The sequence below is a fragment of the Osmerus eperlanus genome, chromosome 27, assembly GCF_963692335.1.
Source record: "Osmerus eperlanus chromosome 27, fOsmEpe2.1, whole genome shotgun sequence".
Taxonomy (NCBI): Eukaryota; Metazoa; Chordata; class Actinopteri; order Osmeriformes; family Osmeridae; genus Osmerus; species Osmerus eperlanus.
In genome coordinates this window covers 3,823,768-3,845,743 of record NC_085044.1, presented here as the reverse complement: position 1 = coordinate 3,845,743, position 21,976 = coordinate 3,823,768, and the positions used below count along the sequence as shown (strand labels likewise).

At 47.8% G+C, this 21,976-nt stretch overlaps 3 protein-coding genes across 5 annotated transcripts; 2 read left to right on the top strand and 1 right to left on the bottom strand.

Annotated features, from left to right (window-relative positions):
* Positions 1-139: 139 nt before the first annotated feature.
* On the bottom strand, positions 140-21,656 carry rb1 (retinoblastoma 1). Its single transcript, XM_062453311.1, has 27 exons — positions 21,409-21,656; positions 20,588-20,708; positions 20,256-20,359; positions 19,964-20,098; positions 18,869-18,904; positions 18,603-18,652; positions 18,032-18,142; positions 17,484-17,623; positions 17,285-17,362; positions 16,399-16,508; positions 16,168-16,245; positions 13,810-13,897; positions 13,275-13,391; positions 13,052-13,108; positions 12,882-12,913; positions 12,666-12,742; positions 12,112-12,332; positions 3,877-3,992; positions 2,551-2,696; positions 2,298-2,443; positions 1,845-1,949; positions 1,604-1,717; positions 1,336-1,484; positions 1,075-1,105; positions 838-980; positions 619-665; positions 140-456 (listed from the first exon to the last, which is right to left on the bottom strand). Exons 1-27 carry the CDS (start codon positions 21,513-21,515, stop codon positions 392-394), a joined length of 2,724 nt encoding a protein of 907 aa, XP_062309295.1. The 5' UTR covers positions 21,516-21,656; the 3' UTR covers positions 140-391.
* Positions 5,456-7,809, top strand: LOC134013734 (lysophosphatidic acid receptor 6-like). Its single transcript, XM_062453430.1, has one exon. It carries the CDS (start codon positions 6,251-6,253, stop codon positions 7,355-7,357), a length of 1,107 nt encoding a protein of 368 aa, XP_062309414.1. The 5' UTR covers positions 5,456-6,250; the 3' UTR covers positions 7,358-7,809.
* LOC134013746 (lysophosphatidic acid receptor 6-like) lies at positions 7,954-12,487 on the top strand. 3 transcript variants are annotated; one of them, XM_062453447.1, is made up of 2 exons: positions 7,954-9,734; positions 10,733-12,487. In XM_062453447.1, the coding sequence occupies exon 2, from the start codon at positions 10,771-10,773 to the stop codon at positions 11,767-11,769; it is 999 nt and encodes a 332-aa protein (XP_062309431.1). In that variant the 5' UTR covers positions 7,954-9,734; positions 10,733-10,770; the 3' UTR covers positions 11,770-12,487. The 3 variants fall into 3 exon arrangements, with proteins under 3 accessions (XP_062309431.1, XP_062309433.1, XP_062309432.1); XM_062453449.1 differs by having other exon boundaries at positions 10,664-12,487; XM_062453448.1 differs by lacking the exon at positions 7,954-9,734 and adding an exon at positions 9,740-9,874 and having other exon boundaries at positions 9,958-12,487.
* Positions 21,657-21,976: the final 320 nt, after the last annotated feature.

The window sequence follows — 21,976 nt, the reverse complement described above, 5'->3', positions numbered from 1 at the left end:
CCTCATGCTGTATTATGTAGACTACTTGATATCGAAAGTCCAAAACAATGATTTTTGTATAAAAAAACCCTCAAAACTAATGTCACTCTTAAAATATGGTAGTACTAAAAGTCTCCAATTACAATGAGAAAAAAATTAAAAGATTTCTGTTAAACCCTCCACACCAAACAATAAAGAGAACAGCTTCTCTGTATTAACAAACCACTTCTCAAGGAGTAGTGTTTATATATAAAAACCAGCACATCTATAACTACTCAAAAAAGCAAATGTACAAAAAAAAATAATAATAAAGTAAAAAAAAAAAGGAGGCAAGGAAGTGTAGGATAGCAGGCTATTGGCTGGATCCACTCAAGCACAGTGTTGGGGCCTGGGCAGAGTCCTTCAGTAGAATCTACGGTTTCTCCTTTTCAGCGTCCTCCTTCATCTTCTGTTCCTGCATGCGGCTTCGAGTGGAACCTTGACGTAAACAAAAGGCATACCTTCATCAGCTTCACCACATCGGTGGTTAGAGGGCGCCTCTGGGCCAGGAGAACTTGCAGGAACTCTGGGCAGAACTAACAGTGATACATGCCTGTCGAGTAGCTACATAGAAACAAACAACGCCCACGTTTGACTTACTCATCTCGGCCAGCTTCTGTATCAGTGTTGAATCTGCCCCGGTTTTGCTGTGAAGAGAGTAGAGAAAATTATTCAATGACATCCTAGCAAGGGGCTGCATAATATATATCTTTTTTTAAACTGATTCGCCTGTATAGACTTCCCAAGTAACAAATCAAGGGTGGGGAATGAAGTAAAGCAATCGTCCATGGATACATTCTCTGTCTCTTGATGCCCCACCTGCCATCAGTCTCATCTTGGCCATCCACATCGAAGCGTAACCGCTTCAGGGGCTTGGGGGCAGAGCCTAGATCCAGAGTCCTCTTGAAGGACCAATCACTGCTGTTCACCATCTGGTTGATCTTCTGAAACTTGTTAGTGGTCTATGGAGGGGAAGTGACATAGCAAAAGTTTAGAAAGCTGGCCCGTAATACAATGAACCCTATTTATTCTGATACAAATCGAAGAGGTACCTACCCCAAATGACTCCCCTATGGACACCAGCATCCTGAGGGGGAAACCAAAACAGAACAGGGAAATATAGACATCTTAGTTTACACTTATCCCCAAGGTGAATTCACTGAATTAAAACTACTGTCCGTTTGTCACTTTCAAAAGAAACTGAGGATGCTTTGTTTTGATTGGTTGGTTTACGGTACGACAACAGGAAGTCTTTCAACCCCTACGTGGGGGTGGATGCCCCCAGAGGTTGGGGGTGTGTATGGCGGGTGCACCGACCTTGAGCGAGGGGTCATGACCCCAGGGGACATGCGAGAGTTCTTCATGGGGGAGATGTAGACGTTGTTGCTCCCAGGTACACGCAGGGGGGAGTTTGGGAACTTGTAGGGGCTGCGGGGTATGTGTGGGATAGGGGAGAGAGTAGGAGGCTGGGGAGGGGGGGATAAAGGACAGGAAGTTGTGTTAGTTGTGCTTCTGTTGGCGTGTACTCGGTTCTGGGTGTCACCTTTCGATGTTGTTCTGGCGCCCCATGGGGGCGCTGTCTCACCCTGGGAGAGGCGTACTGCAGGATGTTGGTTTTCAGTCTCTGCATGAACACCAGGTTGTAGAAGACGATGATGGAGTCGTACTGGCCCTCGTTGATCAGCACGTGCTTGAATGTCTAAAAGCAAGACCACGCAGAGTGTGATTACGGATTTACCTGATGTGTTCTCACGGAAATGGTTCCAGACAAACATCGATTCCTGTGGGAGTGTAAAGGCAGGACGCTGGTGCCTGAATGTGCTCACCTCCTGGTTGGTGTTGGGCATGTTCTTGTACGCAGTCACAATGGTTTTGAACCGCAAGTCGACATTCTTCACCTTGCAGATGGCGTACATGGCAGACATCATCAACTGGGAATAGAGGAGGTGGTTAGTGACAAGAGGAACAGGTTGTTTAAGGAAGTCCATATGTTCAGTTTATTATGTGCACAAGGAGTGTGTGTGTGAGAGAGAGAGAGAGAGAGAGAGAGAGAGAGAGAGAGGGTGAAAGAGTGAGTTTGAGGCCGAGTCAGTCAGAGCATGTGTGTATGAGAGAGAGAGAGAGAGAGAGAGAGAGAGAGAGTGAGAGAGAGAGTGAGAGTGAGAGTGAGAGTGAGAGTGAGAGTGAGAGTGAGAGTGAGAGTGAGAGTGAGAGTGAGTCAGTCAGGGCATGTGTGTATGAGAGAGTGAGTGAGAGAGTGGAGGCTGAGCAATGCACACCTGGTCCAGGTGACGGTCTCGCAGCAGCTCGTACTCGTACTGCAGGGTGTGCTGGAACAGGGTCCACATGATGGGCTCCAGATCAGCGTGAGACGTCAGCAGGTTGGAGAACAGCACCTTTAGCCTCATGTAGGCCAGACGGTAAACTACAGGGCAACCAGACACAATCAGAAACACACACACACACACACACAGAAACACACACAGACAGTTGTGGGTGGGGACCACCGCTAAGATCCACAGCAGGACATACGTTTCTTGTAGAAGAGGCTGAGAGAATTGGACTTGGGCTGTCTGGGGTTCTGCGGAGGGGCCTGGGAGGGGGGCTGGGAGCTGGGGGTGAAGGGAGACTCGGGAGGCGGCAGGGCCCTGGTGCTGGGGCGCACTGGGGAGAGGTACCTGTGTGTGTGAGAGACAGAGAGAGAGAGAGAGAGAGAGACATACAATGAGTCAGTTATAGCAACAAGATGAGTCAACAGGATTTTCTAAAACCTGGTTCTAGGTGAAAAGTTCAACGGGTCTGTCAAACGCCTTGCTAGCATTTGTATGGTCAAAACCCACGGCTTTGGTATTTGTTTGGTATACAGTATACAGCCAGACAACCCTCCACCCTGTCCACCAACGTCCGGAATCAACGTTACACCCCTCCCTTGTTCGATGAGTCAACAGAACAAAGTTCTCAAACTTCGTGCACTGTCAAATCACAGTATTTTCCCGTTTTCTGGCATTTCTCTTACTTTGATGGCATGTTTCTGCATGTGTATTAGAATAGCACTTGACCTAGATTCCCTTGTTTAGTTCTCTTTCTGGCAGTGTGAAGGATATTTTATGGTCAATTGTAAAATCGGGTGTGTGGAGAATGTCTTATCCAGGAAAGGCAGATTAAACCCGAGTGGAGGGAGAAGTGCAGTGTGAACACGGGTCATGAGATTTCCCCTTCTGAACAGCCGAGGGAACAGAACCGCGGCTGCTACACCACGACATGATTTCCTTGACGTTCCCGAAGATGAAGGTAGACTCCTGGATCTCTCCCTCGACTCCTCTCACAGCAACCTCATCAGACTCAAACACTGTGGGGTCCAGCCTCTCGTACTTGGCGCTTGATTAAACTGCATCCTAAACCTCTCCCGTGTACATAAGCCTTCCGTGCTCCTACGCTTGTATGGTGATCCATCCGTGTTCTTTAGGGCTCGTTACGATCCCCATTGTATTCATTCAAACGGAAGCTTCTTAACCGAAGCGACTCTACAAAGAGTGCACTTAGAAAGTAAAGAAAATCAGGGACGTTATCAGAAGAGTCCAGTTCTAAAAAGTGTTTTCTGTGGTCAGATTCGAGGAACAGACTGTATTCATTCTTGATAGGCAGAGTCATTACATCGTTGACCTAATGTTTGAGTTTGATTATAACTTTCGCTTGAGACCCGCCTGACCCGAGGGCAGCAGAAAGGGAGCCGGCCACACCTGGAATGTTGGCCAAAGGAGTGAACCCGACTCTCGCTGAGAGGGTTACGCCAGAGGACAAGGAAGAGATGTGTGATGCTAGACAGGCGGGTGGTGGGTGAGTCATGGGGGGTCTTACAGGTCTGCTGCTGTGTGGTTGTGCTGGAGGGGCTGGTTGAGGGTGGAGGGGGGCTCCACCTGCTCCCCGGGGCCCTCCTCGTGGGTCAGCCTCAGCAGCTCAAACAGGGGCGAGTCCTGGGGGGGGAGAGAGAGAGAAAGAGAGAGACACACAGAGAGACAGACACAGAGAGAGACACACAGAGAGATGTCACTCACAAACGGCCACACAGTCGAAACATCTCAAAACAAAGTGGAGGAGGAAGTCGCGGGGGCAACGTGGTTGCGTGTGTGTGACGTCTTAAGGGACGTTTTGTCACGGCCTCTGGGGGCTATTTGCTCGACTTGGCGGGGCCAGGAAATGACACGGGGGCTCTTTGTTGTTTTTAGGTCCAGCTGTGTCCACTACACTCTGCCACAGTGTCCCCTACACGGGAAAAACAGACTGGGGGGGGTTAAGCTATCTCAAGAATGCGGTGTCGAACAAGAGTATGACTGCAGTTAAGGGGAAGGAATGTGTCCGACTTGACAGTCCTGAATCCTGTGCTTGGATCGCGCAGGGTCCTTGTTTACTTCCCACCAGAGCCTAAACTTGAAACGAGCATCAACACCATTGTTGAACCTTCAATGGGCAGAGAAGAATGCGTTTTTTTTCTTCAAATCAACACTGACACATTTGAAAAAATGCTTGCGTGTTCCGGTGTTCTTCCCATTGACACACACAGTGGAACTGAAAACCTTTTTGGTCGGTTACATAACGTGTCTCAACAGAGAGACAACCGGTCTCATCCAAAGTTCAAACTCGGTTTGAACTTTGGATGGCTACTCCAGTTTTACTGTAGTATTTTACTGTAGTATCAAGTCTTATCTGTAACCACCAACGGACTAACAGAGACCAGGTAGGCTTTAGTTCCCCTTTCCACATGTCGTATCACCTACACAGGAAAACCTCCTCCAACCACAAGTGGAGGGGCAGCTGATGTCATCAAACAATGTGCAGATCTCATCGTCATGTCAACGTAGGGATCAGATCGTACTCTTAGGCAAGGTGAGGCCAGACAGGGTGAAGTCTGCACTGACTCAGCCTCGCGCTGCAGGTTCAGGCTTGTCAACAGACATACTCCATCCTGTCATTTTTGAAACTTTGACCTGTTCCGTCGACGCCAGCGTGCTCCAGTTCCAGAACAAACTGGCAAACGGACAGTTTGAAAGTGACTTGTTGCAAGTGAACACAATCAATAACTATTAAACCTTCCACTTGAAACGTGTGTAAATCCAAACGGAAAGCAACTGTTTATTCATCTTGCAGTGTTGTACATTTCAAGTATGATGGATTACGCTCGACACGTGGCACCATTTGCACAAAGCTGCCAGAATTTCAACAGGGGGAGAGGGGGACAACAACGGCAATACATGGAAAAGTTTTTGAAGTCGTTTAATCCTGTTACTTTAACAGGGAGAGGCAGATTAAAGTCTTCAAACGTAAGAGAGACAAAAAAAAAAAAAAACACTCAGCCCCACCTCGGTGGCCAAGCCCTGTTGCAAGAGTGGAGGTGATTATATAAAGCAGGAGGGGAGGGCCTTGTGTGGGTGGCTGTGTGAGCAGAGAGACGGTCTGGAAGCCAGCGAGAGACACAAGCTCCGTGTGTGTGAGTGTCGGACGGCTGGGCAGGTTACGGCAGAGACCCCGGTCTCCACAGAGCCTCAGTCTCCACAGAGCCTCAGTCTCCACAGAGCCTCAGTCTCCACAGAGCCTCAGTCTCCACAGAGCCTCAGTCTCCACAGAGCCTCAGTCTCCACAGAGCCGGGGACAGGAAGACGATGCACCCAAAGACCTCAGCAGAGCCAGGCAGTACAGAGGAGCACTGGAGCAGGAGGCTCGGGCCCGTAGGGGCAGCAGAGAGAGCCTCACGCTGAACAGGAGAGGCACATGACTCACCCCCTCTCCCCCCCCCCCCCCTCGAACGCCCTCTCTCACTGGAGAACAGACACACCACGGACTCTAGAGGGAAAATACTGCTCCAGACCTGAAGCCTGCTCACTGCCAAGGTGTCCGAGGAATACGACTTGACAACTGGATATTGATGTGGATGTACAAAAAGAGGATTGTCTGAACTTTCTGGATACAAACGCAAGTACTGATTGACTTTACTTTGAAAGAAAGTTGTCTTAATAAGACATGTTTCTAGCTGTTTTCGTAGTTCGACATCATTTGACACTGATCCAAACAATAACAAAAGGTAAGGAAGACGTTTTTAGGGAGTTACTTTTTCCATCCAATACTGAACTGGGGAGTAAGACAAATGATATGAATAGTTTAGTTGCATGAACGGCATTACCTTTGTCCTCTATGATATGACCGTTTTCTGGATTGAGTTCAGCACAGAATTTGCCACATGCTCGAGGCTGAACACCCTCTAAAGATGTCTAATATCACAGACGGTCTCCACGCACTGGGCTTGAGCCTGGCCAACGCCAGCTGCCCCAAGAACGACGGCTTCAAGCACACCCTGTACATCTCGGTGTTCAGCCTGGTCTTCATAGTGGGCCTCTTCTTCAACATGGCCGCCGTCTACATCTTCGCCTGCACGCTGAAACTCCGCAACGAGACCACCACCTACATGATGAACCTGGTGGTGTCGGACCTCCTCTTCGTGCTCACGCTGCCCTTTCGGATCTTCTACTTCATCAACCAGGACTGGCCGTTTGGCGCCGTGCTCTGCAAGCTCTCCGTTTCGCTCTTCTACACCAACATGTACGGCAGCATCCTCTTCCTCACCTGCATCAACGTGGACCGCTTCCTGGCCATCGTGCACCCGTTCCGCTCGCAGACCCTGCGGACCAAGAGGAACGCCAAGCTGGCCTGCTGTGCCGTGTGGGCGCTGGTGCTCTCCGGGAGCCTCCCGGCGGGCTTCATGCTGGAGACCACCTCGCCGCGGCACGCCAACTCGTCCTCCATCTACTGCTTCGAGAACTTCTCCAACAAGCAGTGGAAGGCGGCGCTGTCCAAGGTGGTGGTGTTCATCGTGACGGCGGGCTTCCTCGTCCCGCTGCTGCTCAACCTCTTCTGCTCGCTCCGGGTGCTCCGGACCCTGAGGCAGCCCCAGGCCATCAGCCGCGGCGGGCAGCTCAACAAGACCAAGATCCTGCGCATGATCGCCGTTCACCTCGTCATCTTCTGCTTCTGCTTCGTCCCCTACAACGTCAACCTGGTCTTCTACGCCCTGGTGCGCGCCAAGATCCTGCAGGGCTGCGTCCTGGAGTCGGTGGTGAGGACCATCTACCCCGTCGCCCTGTGCATCGCCGTCACCAACTGCTGCTTCGACCCCGTCGTCTACTACTTCACGTCGGAGACCATCCAGAACTCCATCAAGAGGAAGTCGATGGCGTTCCGCGAGAACAAGCTGTTTGAGGTGCTGCAGTCGGACAGCACTCAGGGCAGCGTGCACAGCAGCGTGAGGACTCCGAGAGCCAAAGTGTTTCGCAACGAGTCGACGGTCTGATGCCGGGGAAACAAACAAACAAACACTGTCCGGCCTCAATGGAGGCATCGGTCTGTCGCCGTGCAGTATTTCAGTGAGTCTACGGTTGTGCAACACTGACAAAGGGGATCTGAAAGAAGGGTGGGGGGGGGGGGGCTTTCAAACAGACACATAAAGTGACCCCACCCCCACATTCAGCACAGACCTCAAGAGTATTATTCATTAAGGGTGTACCGATGCATTGAATTGTTTTATAGCACTGATATCACAAGGCAGTGACTCATTAGATTTCAAGACTGAAAGTATGACGACTTGATGAAATAAGCTGCACTTTAACCTTATTGGAGGTTGTGCATGTTTGTTTCACCTTGTTAGCAAACGTGTAACTATTTGTATCGTAAAGTATGGCCCATGTATCAAGTCATTTACCACATCACAACAAAACCTGGGATACATTAAATGTCAATGCAGTATCTTGCCTTGGGTTTACACACCTCTTCTTCCACAATAACAGACACAAGAGGTGGTTGATGGAAAAGGGGGACGTTATGCAAGCCAGGAATATCCCATTCCTGGGATATTGCGCAAACCAAAATATTTCAGCACGTCCTATACATTAACAACAGTGAGCTTCATTGGAACTTTGTGCTTAGTCACAGGTGAACAAGTCTTATTTGTGACAGTCATAGTACAACAAATGTACTATGTTGTAAGCACTAAGGTTTTTATCTAATTTTTTTAATACTGCACCCTGACAATGAATGAAAGGAAAAAGGAAAACATTTACATTTAGTTTTACCTTCTGTAGGAAATTTAGCTAAAACCCCAAAGGTGGTTACAGGTAACAACTAGTATTTGCATGTCTTTGTCTGACAGTTGCCATTAAGTACGATACAGAAACCAAGTCAACCTCAGGCCTACCTGGGCAGTACACAGGCATCTGATTTACTTAACGACATTGATATTGTATCGTAAAAGGGGATAAGAAAGGAGATCCCCTACTGTTGGTACAGTTTCAACAGGTGTTCAAACTGTTTGTACAGGTGTGGATTTCCAAACCAATGTATCCCCGGAACACAACCCGGAAAAACAGGAGTGGGATTGGCTGTATTTAAAACGTACTATAATCCTATTAAACGGCTGCTGTTCAGTTGGCGCGGTGAGACAAGGAGTGAAAACACTTGAGAGCTACAATGAACTCTATAGCTGGCCTTGTTGAGTGTAGAACATAACAATAAAGAGAATAACACAACAGAAGGCTTGGATATCGAAGCGCTCCACAACAGACTCCTAAGAGGAAAAGTGAGATAAAGACTCAGAATCCGAAGGTTTTCCCCTAGTGTAAGTCGCTCGTGTCATACAGTAAAAGAGGGATGTTGAGACGCTTAGACACGGTAGAAAGTGTGAGCAACCATACAGTTGCGTTTTCCTACGTCAACTACATCAGAACTGTGTGTAATGTCGAAACAAACATCATCGCATACTTGTTTGAACGGTTACCCTGAGGGTCTTCTCTGACACGGGCCACACACATTCACTCACGCACACACTCACAGGATTGTGAAAACCAGCAAGACGAGTGAGAACAGGCCTCCGAGGGAAAATATTCAGACTACAGCAAGGTCATGGAAATCTACGCTTGAAAACACATGGAGCCAGAGTTCAGTTTGTCACAGTCAAATGTTCATCAAATGGAATAAATCAATGAACGTACTAAAAGGCTGATTCCACGGGCTCAAAATGTCCTTGTCAGAAATGTTCCGCACTGGCCTAGTTGTTTCAACGGTCCACTATACTGTAAATCTTCAGATGGGGTCAGATGGAATCAGGCTATTAATCAGAAGGTTGCCGGTTCGATTCCCGGCCGTGCAAAATGACGTGTCCTTGGGCAAGGCACATCACCCTACTTGCCTCGGGGGGGAATGTCCCTGTACTTACTGTAAGTCACTCTGGATAAGAGCGTCTGCTAAATGACTAAATGTAAAATGCAAATGTAATGTACATCTTCCACGAAGGCCTAACAGATGGCCGATATATTGTGTGAGCACGTTAACAAGAAGAGGATATGACCCATGTACGAGCACACTCGACCCGTCTTTGAGATGCATCGAGGAGTTGCCAGGCTGTTAGGACACGGACTGGGAGGGGAGTTTACACACGTCTGTTGATTCAAGGCGACGAGCGATAGAGACGGTGGGGGCGGGGGGGCGTGACCGCGAGATCAAAGCGTCTTCACGCGGGCGGAAACGTTGCCCTGTTGGGTCCTTCGCTTGTTCTGGTCCAGAACTAGGGAGGATCTGGCAGGAGATCAGAGAGGTGCAGAGGGGCTGGACTCTACATGCGTTCTACATCCACAGCTCTCCAGCTACTGACTCCTGTTCGGGAAATCAGAGCAGTGGTGAGTAATCGAATGCATTTCAATGCAATTTCCTTCCTCTTTCACCAACTGTATCCTTGCAAGGAAGTGAGTGATGACTGTGAAAGACTGCTTGGGAGTTGTGGGAACTCAAGACACGGTGTGAAAATAGAACGCCATCGGTGTAGCGTTCATTCGAGATACGTATCGATGTAGAGTGGAAGTGGTGCTAATGCAAGGGAATACTACGGAGCAGGTTCAAAAGAACGACTCAAAGTTAGCTCTTCTTTCAGGCCGACGAGAAGAGGTGGCTTGATCACCTCTTCACCTCGTAGATAATGCACCCTTCTTGGGAATTTCAGCAGTAGTATTTCAGCCGGAGGCAAACCGTTTTAACTGATAGTCAAACTAAATTGTTCATAGTTTATGGCCATCATCCTGGAGAATTACGACAAGTGGCGACAAGTGACTAATTCGTATAAAGAATTCGTATAAAGAATACCAACATGAAAACACCCAATTGAAGGAAATCCCTTGCGAAAGGCAGAAGAACAACAGGCGATAAAATCATGTCAACTCTTGATCATCTAATACCATTCTACTTCTAATCTATGTATCAACTAAAACAAATGAGGCTCCCATCTAAACACACAGACTGACGAACCGAGGCACATTACATTAGTCAAGCAGGACTTCGCAGTGTTCAAAACGGTTACCGAGATGGAAATTTCCATATGCGATGGTGACCAGGTGTGTGTGAGTGTGTGCATGTGTGTAATTATGTGTGTGTGTGTGTGTGGGGGGGGGAGAACACAGTTAGATTCAATCTCCCACTTCAAACGCCACAGCTGTCCCAGCAGTCAACTTGTCGCCACCGTGCAAATATTGAAACTCAATAAAGTAAGAGGTGTACATATATAAAAAGGAGTTAATTAAGTCTTACCTGCAGCATAGTTTTAACTGCTTTGCAGGAAACAAGCATCAGGCCCACCCGTCTTCTCCTAATCACTCCAACCCACTGCCTGCCCCTCCCCCCCCAGGTGTGGCTGGGAGTGGAGCACAGGACCCAGAGCTAGACATGGAGCTGAGGAACCAGACCGAAGGGCTGCCAGGCCAGCTCCTCCCCCCTCTGGCCAACTGCACCATAGACACCAGCTACCGCTTCACCTTCTACCAGGTGTCCTACAGCGTCATCTTCCTGCTGGGGCTGTCGACCAACTGCCTGGCCCTGCGCCGCCTGTGGCTCTCGCCCCGCACCCTCACCAGCACGGCCGTCTACATGGCCAACCTGTCCACGGCCGACCTCTTCTTCGTGGTGTCCCTGCCTCTCAGGATATACTACTACCACCACAAGGCCCGCGACTTGGCGTCCGGAGCGGGGCCCAACGCGGTGCTGTCCCCCTGGACCCCCGGAGGGGTCTTCTGCCAGCTTACCTTCACCCTCAAGTACATCAGCCTGTATGGGGGGATCTTCTTCCTGGTGTGCATCGCCGCGGACCGCTACTTTGCCGTGGTGCACCCGCTGGTGTCGGCCCCCCGGAGGGTGTGCGCGGCGCGGCTGGTGAGCGCGGGGATCTGGTGCCTGGTCCTGGGCCTGAGCGTGACCCTGCCCCTGCTGCGCTCGGCCGCCGCCCGCCGCCAGCAGCCGTGCATGCTGGACCCGACCACCCAGCGCCAGCTGTCCTTCATCCTGGCGGCGCTGGGCCTGGTGCAGGCCGCCTTCCTCCTCCCAGCGCTGCTGCTGCTCTTCGGCTACTGCAGCGTGCTGCGCGTGCTCCGCCAGCCTCGCCGCCGCGCCCAGCGGCGCGGGCGCCGCCGCACCCTCACCGTCATCTACTGGGTGCTGGGCGTCTTCCTGCTCTGCTTCGCCCCCTACCACCTCAACCTGCTGGGCTACACCCTCACCCACGTGGGCCTGCTGCCCAGCTGCGGCCTGGCCCGGCTCACCAAAGCCGTGCACCCCGTTGCGCTGGCCCTGGCCAGCTCCAACTGCTGCCTCAACCCGCTCATCTACTACTTCTCCAGCTGCCTGATGCACAGGGAGCCCCTCAGCAACACGGGCACCTCCAGCCAGTGAGGCGCCCCCCCCAAAAAAACCCTGTCTTTTCAGATCCCCTCGATGGAAAATTATACTTTTTAATCGTGTTGTAGATTTGATTTTTTTTGATTTCGTGGTTTTAGTTTACATTTGTATGCCTCGAAAGGTGGCTGGCCAGTGCCATGTGTCTTGTGTATATGTATGGTGAGCTAGTAGTCACAAATCTACTTCTATTGTTCGGTAATCAATGACCCTGATACGCCTCTGAATCAATCCACCTCCTCGATAAATGGGTGGAACCAGCTGACGTCATGGACACACCTGGGACAATCCACATCGCCCCGGCGACAGTACGGTGTGTGTGGTTGGACGGCGACTCACCCCCCGCCAGGCGATGGTCTCCATGGTGAGGTGTTCGCAGCGCTCCAGGTGCTTGACGTTGTCCTTGCTCAGGGTGGGTTCCGCCTTGATGAAGCTCTCGATCACCTTGTAGAAGTCGAAGGCGGCCAGCCGGAAGACGTCCAGGATCCAGGGGAAGCCCAGGTCCGTCTCGGCGGGGGCCCCGGCCCCCCCGCTGTAGCCCCCGTTCTTAAACGAGGTCCCTGGGGGAGGACGGGGGCGGTTCATTTGGGGCGAGAGGGAACTGTGATCCTCGTACGTGTATCGGGTGTGTATCTATTCATTTGAAGGTTTCTATAAAAATGTATTGTTATAAAATTATGAATATCAAACTGCCAATAAATCATTCCTGGTCATACCCAGCCATTACAACTTTTGATTAAAATGTTGCTGATAAAAGATATAAACTTTAACTACAATATAAGCTCTAGAAAGGCCCTAGCTTGCTGAAGAATCTCCTCCATGATTGTAGTTCTTTTCTGCAACGTTTCAGCCTCAAAATACTGGAGAAGTGGGCGGGACTTATAGCAGCTTACCGCCATATGTTGCCATGACAACCTCCAATGCGCAGGCTAGGAGCGAGGTGTGGAATGTGGAGTCATTGAGGAGTTTACTGGAATGTAAATCACATGATCGTTGTCTATGAAACGAGCCGTACACTGCATGTGTGCACATGCAGCACACACTACAAGCACAGGAAAAGATATGATTGTGAACATTGAGAACATTCAAGTGTAAGCACCTAACTGTACCTGAAATTCTGCACAGACAGTCTCTTCTCCTCCTACAAGGAAAAGAGTGTTTAATGAGAGTTCTCTGTTGGTGAGATTATGTGCAGGTACAGCCGAAATGTTGCTTTTGGGTGTAATTGTGGGTAACCAGAGGAGGCTGTTTCCCAAAGCAACATCCAAAACAAGCTTACCGACTTCAGCATGGCCTCCATGACTCTGTAATACAGCCGCACGCCCAGGGTGAACCTCTGGAGGAGGAAGAGAACACGAGCGCTCATTAGAACCACCGGTACCTGTCATGTCCTCCAACAGGGTTAGTGGTGTTCCAGGGTTGCCTGAAGCACAAGCTCAGGTAAGCACCAACTCTTGCGCAGGGCGGCTGGTTAGAGCCGGCGCCTGAGTGTCTGTTGGTACCTGCTTGCCGAGGCCCACGCAGCGCAGCCCTACGGCCTGGTCGAACCTCTGGCTGAACAGCTGGCCCAGCCTCTCCACTCGCTGCAGGATCTCCTCAGTGGGATCCAGCGTGCAGTTCTGACAGGAGGAAAAGGGAGGAAGGAGGAAATGAATAGAAATCGGGGGGTCAGATGGCTGAGTGGTTAGGGAGTCAGGCTATTAATCAGAAGGTTGTTGGTTCGATTCCCGGCTGTGCAAAATTACATTGTGTCCTTGGGCAAGGCACTTCACCCTACTTGCCTCGGGGAGAATGTGCCTGTACTTACTGTAAGTCGCTCTGGATAAGAGCGTCTGCTAAATGACTAAATGTAAATCACAGTTAGCTCATTAGTGTACCACTGCATCATTAAACAGAAAGGTATTCATGAAATTATTCATAATAAGTGTTCATTTAGCAGACGCTTTTATTCGAGACGACGTACAGGGGAGGGGAGGATTTGAACCTGGAACCTCTCGGCTCGGCTGAGCTCAACCCACCGTGGTCGGAGGGACCTACCTTGAAATAGACGGCCAGCACGGCGGAGGGCTGGTCTCCAGACGAGGTCAGGTCCACTCTCAGCTGCTGGATGGAGTTCATGGCAGCCCTGGAGGATTCATGTCATTTACTTATGCTTTGATGAAATTGTTGCATCGAAAAGCTTTCTGAAGGGGAAGGGGGTATTTGTAGGTCATTTTAAAGGTATTCTCTGTAAAAAAAAAAAATACGTACGCGGAACATGAATGGTTTTTCGGTTTTTCTTTACTATCAAATGGAAGCAACTTCACACTACAGTGATCACACTGTGATGGATGATAAACAAGTGTGCTCAATGATCATCATCCAGCCAATGAGACAGGTGTTATGGGTAAATAAAAGAACCATTTTCTGATGTTTTGGGCTTCAACAAGCCCCTTTGTGTAACAAGCCCAGTAGACTGAGCTTATGCCTCTGTGTGGACAGCCACGTGGAAACATCAAAGCAGAGCGCGCTGTGGTGGGATTTGAGGAGTCATGTGAACCGATATATATAGTTTAACATCAAAGCAGAGCTCGTGTGGCGGTATTTTAGGAGTCATGTGAACCGATATACAGTTAGGTCCATAAATGAAACAATCAAGATATGCTTTAAGTGCAGACTTTCAGCTTTAATTTCAGGGTATTTACATCCAAATCAGGTGAACGGTGTAGGAATTACAACACATTTGATATGTGGCCCCCCCCTTTTTAAGGGACCAAAAGTAATTGGACAATTGGCTGCTCAGCTGTTCCATGGCCAGGTGTATGTTATTCCTTCATGGGAGTTCGTTATTTCATTGACAAGGAGCAGATAAAAGGTCTAGAGTTCATTTCAAGTATGGTATTTGTGTTTGGAATCTGTTGCTTTCAACTCTCAATATGAAGTCCAAAGAGCTGTCACCATCAATGAAGCAAGCCATCGTTAGGCTGTAAAATCAAAACAAACCTATCAGAGAGATAGCAAAAACATTAGGTGTGGCCAAATCAACTGTTTGGTACATTCTTAAAAAGAAAGAACGCACTGGTGAGCTCAGCAACACCAAAAGACCCGGAAGACCACGGAAAACAACTGTGGTGGATGACAGAAGAATTCTTTCACTGGTGAAGAAAAACCCCTTCACAACAGTTGGCCAGATCAAGAACACTCTCCAGGAGGTAGGCGTATCTGTGTCAAAGTCAACAATTAAGAGAAGACTTCACCAGAGTAAATACAGAGGGTTCACCACAAGATGTAAACCATTGGTGAGTCTCAAAAACAGGAAGACCAGATTAGAGTTTGCCAAAAAACATCTAAAAGTGCCTGTACAGTTCTGGAACAACATCCTATGGACAGATGAGACCAAGATCAACTTGTACCAGAATGATGGGAAGAGAAGAGTATGGAGAAGGGAAGGAACTGCTCATGATCCAAAGCATACCACCTCATCAGTGAAGCATGGTGGAGGTAGTGTTATGGCGTGGGCATGTATGGCTGCCAATGGAACTGGTTCCCTTGTATTTATCGATGATGTGACTGCTGACAAAAGCAGTAGGATGAATTCTGAAGTGTTTCGGGCAATATTATCTGCTCAGATTCAGACAAATGCTTCAGAACTCATAGGACGGCGCTTCACAGTGCAGATGGACAATGACCCGAAGCATACTGCGAAAGCAACCAAAGAGTTTTTTAAGGCAAAGAAGTGGAATGTTCTGCAATGGCCAAGTCAATCACCTGACCTAAATCCAATTGAGCATGCATTTCACTTGCTAAAGACAAAACTGAAGGGAAAATGCCCCAAGAACAAGCAGGAACTGAAGACAGTTGCAGTAGAGGCCTGGCAGAGCATCACCAGGGACCAAACCCAGCGTCTGGTGATGTCTATGGGTTCCAGACTTCAGGCTGTCATTGACTGCAAAGGATTTGCAACCAAGTATTAAAAGTGACAATTAGATTTATGATTATGTTAGTTTGTCCAATTATTTTTGGTCCCTTAAAAAGGGGGGGCCACATATAAAATGTGTTGTAATTCCTACACCGTTCACCTGATTTGGATGTAAATACCCTGAAATTAAAGCTGACTTTAGTCTGCACTTAAAGCACATCTTGATTGTTTCATTTCAAATCCATTGTGGTGGTATACAGAGCCAAAATGATGAAAATTGTGTCATTGTCCAAATATTTATGGACCTAACTGTATATAGTTTAACAAAGTCAATGCACATTCTTAATCCTAATCACAGGAGTGGGACCGGGGCATGAGGAGTTTGTTCAAAAACCCATGCCCACATCAAGGTTGTTTTGTTTGGGGTGGGAAGGGGATTTTCTTGGCCTTGAGGGGGGTGCGATGGAGAGGGGGGTGGGGGTCAGCGAGGGGCTCACCTGACCGGCGTCTGCGGGGGGATGATAACCTGGTCGTCTTCTGGTCGGTTCTTCATAGGCGTTCTCTCCACCTGCATTCTGAGAGAGAGAGAGACAGAGAGAGAGAGAGGGAGAGACAGAGACGGAAAGAGAGAGAACCGGTCAACACTCAGCTGACTGATACATGACCTTCTGTTTGTTGTGAAGACATGTCAAAGTGCTGAACATGATCGTGGCTGTGGGTCTGCTTACGGTTCAGTCTTGGGGCTGAGCAACGTCGTGTCTCCGTCTAGGAACAGTCTACCGTCAAAGTCTCGGGTCTGGAGGTACATCTCGTCATATTGCTTGCTCAGGTCATTTGCCTGTAGGGAAAGCAAATAGGTTCAGATGGCCAGAATAATTAAGAACACCTGTAAATACAAGCTCTGATCAGAACAGTGACATAAAATAATCTTGATAGAGATTTGATCAAAGAACAATCAATAAATATCCCTGGGCGACTACTCATTATTGCACCGTCCAACCAGAAGATTGTTTAACACACACTCAGCCTATCAGCTTGTTATGGGCACCTATTGTCCGTTCCCTGGTAACCGAGTCAGTAAAGGCGCTTTTAACAAGCTGCTAGCAAGGCTGACTGCCTCCTTTACAGCGGTAGGGGCCAAAAGCAAACATAAACATCTCATTTCTGTCATCTTCACGCCTGCCCCTGCGAAGCATACCCCCGTAACACCACAACGAGGAAGAAACAAATAGCTTACGTCCACCGCCAAATTTGAAAAGCAAACAAAAGGGAATAAACGTGGGCCGGCTGAGCAGCTGCCATATGGTCAATAACTGAGTAAGTTGACAGCCTTCAACACCTTGCTTGCCCCTCGGCTCTCTGAGGCCTCACCCACCACCGCCTCCCGGGATGTAACTCGTTGAAGGTTAAACATCTATGTCACTTCCTGTTTGATTTCTAAAAGCTATAACATGGCAAACAGCTCGTTAAAAGGAGGCAATAGAACTAACATGGCCAGGTTGATTTATTAGGACAATTTAAGCAGTCAGTAAGTGTTCAGAGCAGCATTTTTCCCCCCCGTGGAAAAATCTCTTTGTTTTGGTCCTTGGTCATGTGTTCATCGTGTTCATCTACCTGAGGAAGAACCTGGGTTCCTGAGAGGCTCATTGATTCAAGGAAGGCAGAGAAACTGGTCTGGTACACATTCTTCACCTGGACACACAACAACAACAACAACAGGGGATCCAATTAGGACAACCTCAGTCAGTGGGTTAGTGTTAGGGTTGTGAATTCTGCCCCCCAAAAAATAATGTTTTTTTTGGACGTTGTGGACCTCTTCGACGCTGCAGTCATTCTCTTTGCATAAGGTCTCCAGGAGCTGCACGTCCACCTCGGGCGGGCGGGGCTTGGCTTTGTTCTGGTTGCGGCGGGACGCCCGTGTGGGGGGGCTGTGGGCCGTGCTGATGGCGGATTCTGAGGACGAGAGAGAGAGTACGGCATTCATCGTTTGCTTGGGGAAACAAACCAGAGGACTCTGTCATGTCCCCCCCAAGCAGGCAAGATTAATCTGCTGCTAAACCCTGAGCTGGTCCTGTGGGTGTGTGAGCAGTGTGTTTACACAGAGCTGAGACAGGAGGACCAGGGCTTACATTTACACTCAGTCCTTTAGCAGACGCTCTTATCCAGAGCGACTTACAGTAACTTACATTCTCCCCGAGGCAAGTAGGGTGAAGTGCCTTGCCCAAGGACACAGCGTCATTTTTCACGGCCGGGGAATCGAACCGGCAACCTTCTGATTAATAGCCCGATTCCCTAACCGCTCAGCCATCTGACCCAACTGTGTTGACGCAGAGCCGAGAACTGAGGAGGACCAGGGCTTACTGTAGAGGGGCTGCAGCAGGCCGGGCGGACAGCGTTTGATGAAGAACTCCAGCACGCACAGCAGCAGCTGGAAGGAAATGACCAGGTCGTCCTCCATCTGCAGGGCCTTTCCTGCGCACAGGACACACACACACACACACGAAGAAGAGGATTACAGCAACGCTGAGCCCACCGACGTCACAGAAGAAATGTAGCCGCGCTTGCGAAGACTGTTTTGTTCAGAGTCCACATGCAGAGGGAATGGAGGCCAAGAACGTCACCATGTCAGAAACAACTGCTTTAAAATCTAAGCTAGTGTTTCTCGACCCTGGTCCTCGAGACCCACTGCCCTGCATGTTTTTGATGTTTCCCCTGCTCCAACACACCTGATTCGAATGAACGGGTCGTTATGAAGCTCAGCAGAAGCCCGGTAAAGAACTTTCATTTGTATCAGGTGTGTTGGAGCAGGGGAAACATCAAAAACATGCAGGGCAGTGGGTCCCGAGGACCAGGGTTGAGAAACACCAAGCTCTGCCATTCCAGTCTTTTAAGGCTGTACAGCTTGTCACTCATCAACAACTTATCAACTGACCTTTAGCCAACAAGAACATCGTCCAGCAGCTTTGCAAGATCTCTTTCCTCCTTCAAGACATAAAGCATTCGAAATATTACACGAGGAATACATACTACAAGGAAAAACATACAGTCTAAAAGGAAATGCAGACTAAAATGTTTTGATTCCAGTGTTATTAGGTCAGTCGCCTGTTTGAGTAAATCTGTTGTTGATAAACTAGTATTGTGGTTAGTACTGTGGTACTGACGACAGACTAAGGATTGCAGCGTTAGTCTTTTACTTACTCGGTTTCGTCCTTGGTATATATTTTGCTGCAAGTCCTGAAAAAGATAAGATAATATTAGATAAGATAGTCCTTTATTTGTCCCGAAGTGGGGAAATTGCAGTTTACAACAGCAGCAGTGTACAGAACAGCACTCAGAGTACAATTTAAATATAAAAAAACACAAAATATAAAATATACGAGATACAAGGAGTCCTATAAAATATGAAGACAAGGATCTAAGGGTATAAAATAGTAAAATAATATAATAATATGTTAAGTAAGTCAGAGTTAAGTGTGAGTAAGTGTGGTGGCTGCCGCTATGAATAAGTAATGAGTGACATACAGCCAAGTTATTGCATGTAAGAAAAATAAATATTGCACGTAATATTATTGCACGTAATTGCATAATAAATATTGCACATAGAAGTGGTTATGGACATGGCTGCTGAACCATGTCCATAACCACTTCTATGTGCAATATTTAAAAAAGAGCAGTTGTGATGAGTGCTGTAAATCTTTCAGAAAAATTTAAGCCAATGCAGTGGACCTCGAGATTAGTCCACAAAATACTATTGGTTTTGTTTGGTGTATACATGTTTGCCAGTTGATATGCCAATTTAAACTTGTTATGCATGTGTTAATAAATGTTAAGACCCCTATACTTTGCTGTCCTGCATATCATTTTAAATTGTGTAAAAAGTAAGCTTTTGAATCCTATAGGTCTGGACAATCTTAATTTTTTTATCCAGAGCAAAATCTGAATGAACTACACACTCTTCAGTGACCACATTTCTGTGTTAACAACAGAAACACCAGTCCAGAGAGAGAATACTGCCATCTAAAGGTTGATCACTATAAGTAGTCATGAGGAATTTAACCCCAAGTGTTGCGTTAAACATTCGCAATCAACAATGAACAATGCCGCTTAAAGTTGTGGCATCTTGCTGAAACTAAACGCCACACCCCCCCCAGTACATGTTCTATACTAAACTCACCAAACCAAATCAAATCAAATTTATTTGTATAGCCCTTTTTACACGCAAGCATGTCACAGAGGGCTTCACATCACCAACCATTCTGTTCTTGCTCCCAATTTGAAGGTATTCTTACTCACTTCTCAAACCTCTGGTACAGAGCGAGCGACACATCGTATCTCTTCTCCAGTCGAGTCAGCGCCGAGTTCACCTTGGTGCTGATGGTGTCCAAGTTCACGTCCATCTTCTTCAGAAGGCCCAGGAACTCATTCACACTGAACCCAAGCGGACAGGGGGGAAACGACAACCGTCACGACCGTGTTGAAAAGCAGTGGATGGCAGTACATGGGGCTAGGACACAACATTTCCTTTGATCACAATGCCCATCGGTAAGGATAAACAGTGTGGCAGACAGGCATTCCTGCTACCTACTTCATATCCACAGCCTTCTGGATCTGTGTGAAGGTAAAACTGGTCACATCCAGGTCAGTCACAACCACAAACAGACAGGCACCCCACACCCTCTGCTGAGTGTCCTGTGTCGACAGGGGGCAAAACACCGAAAACTATCATGAGCATTTATGGAATAACGATACAAAAGGTTCACACCACAAAATGTGGTGCTGAAGGAAATAATGTAAAATGTATAGGCCTGGCACAGATCATTAGCATACACACTGTTTAATAGAAACAGCAGACATTGGAGGCATCTCGATGTGAATGTTGTCTGAAAGTTTAGACAATATGAGGGTTTGAAAACGTACCGGAACTTTGTCCATTGAGCCCTGAACTTTCTTCCACAGTGACCAGGCTCGATCACAAACCAAGTCCGTTACCCGGAGGCTCTTGCATACAGTCACAAAATCAGCATCCTTGTCTTTGTGCCTAAATACAAAAATCCAGATTTTCCATAGTTGTTTTGTACAATATTACTGATTACTACAGGTAAGAAGAAAATGTATTATTGGTGTCAAAGTTGTGCCTCACGGAACACATCAAATTACTTATAAAACAGCTAGCTAAAATGACACCACTTGTACACGAGCTAGCTTTCTAGCCTGTTTGGCTCTTTGACCCAACATAGACCACATAGTTAACTAATGTCCCTTCTGCTTATTGACTGTCAACTAGGGTGGCGAGTAACTGTTGTATGCTTGTGAAGATAGTTCCCTAGAAAACGACTAGGAAAGAGGATCATGACTGTTTGGATTTCCAAGCACTGGCAGGATAATGAGGCTGAGCTCTGGACCTTGTTTTCTCTGTAAAGCTTAGCTACATTCATTGTTTTCTTTTATGGTTCATAGCCAGCTGCTGCTGTTGTTAGCTAGCTGCTAACTGTAGGCAGCTAGCAAGCTAACTTAATTTAGCTGACAACAAAAGCAGAGACATAGAACAGATAAGCTACCTAGCTAGCTAGTAACCCAGAAGTTGCTCGTTAGCTAAACAGCTAGCCAAATATATCGTACATATTATTGTTTTTATTTTATTGTAACTAATTAGTCCCAGCTTTGTCAAAGAAAAACACGTCATGGCACTTCTATGACACTGACTGGTTTTCTTAGCATTAGCACTACGGACCGCTTACTTTTCAATAGACAACTCTTGATTTTCCTTCTTGTCCGGAGAGGCACTTTTTATAACAGGCTTCAATTCTTTGTTGTTCTGTACAGAGTTGCGTTTTTTGGGTGGCATCTTGATGGCGGAAACAAAATAATAAAGTAAAAACGTTTAAAGCGGGCTATAGCACAGTGTATTTTTCAAAATTTTTATTTCGTTTAAATCCCACTACGGTCCCGTAGTAGTCTACAATAGTTTGTACTTCCTGAGGTTCCGCTGTCGCTACGGATTTGCAGCAGATGGAAACCGCGGGAAAAGGTCACCATCGCAACATCCGACACACGCTCTAGTTGCCAGGTTTCTTGTAGGACCGGGAAAAACAATGTGAAAGCTTTTTTTATAAAAAAAAATAATGCCTTCAAAAAACATACATGATTAACTTCTAACCCAATTATGGCCTATATTTTATTTAAAATTATGTTTTGATTTCTTGGAACATGGCTCATGCATCGGACTGCTCACTCCTCTCATTGTGGGCTTTAATAAGGGGATATTCATTTTTAAGACCTGGCAACCTGCTCTCAGTTTGAAGCTCC

Coding starts and splice junctions, on each gene's coding strand:
- LOC134013746 (XM_062453447.1), top strand. CDS start 10,771: ATGGAGCTGAGGAACCAGACCGAAGGGCTGCCAGGCCAGCTCCTCCCC.
- LOC134013734 (XM_062453430.1), top strand. CDS start 6,251: ATGCTCGAGGCTGAACACCCTCTAAAGATGTCTAATATCACAGACGGT.
- rb1 (XM_062453311.1), bottom strand. CDS start 21,515: ATGCCACCCAAAAAACGCAACTCTGTACAGAACAACAAAGAATTGAAG. Junction 18,143..18,602: donor GATGTTCTTGTTGGCTAAAG/GTCAGTTGATAA, acceptor TCCTGTGCGCAG/GAAAGGCCCTGCAGATGGAG. Junction 1,718..1,844: donor TGCCCAACACCAACCAGGAG/GTGAGCACATTC, acceptor TCTTGCTTTTAG/ACATTCAAGCACGTGCTGAT.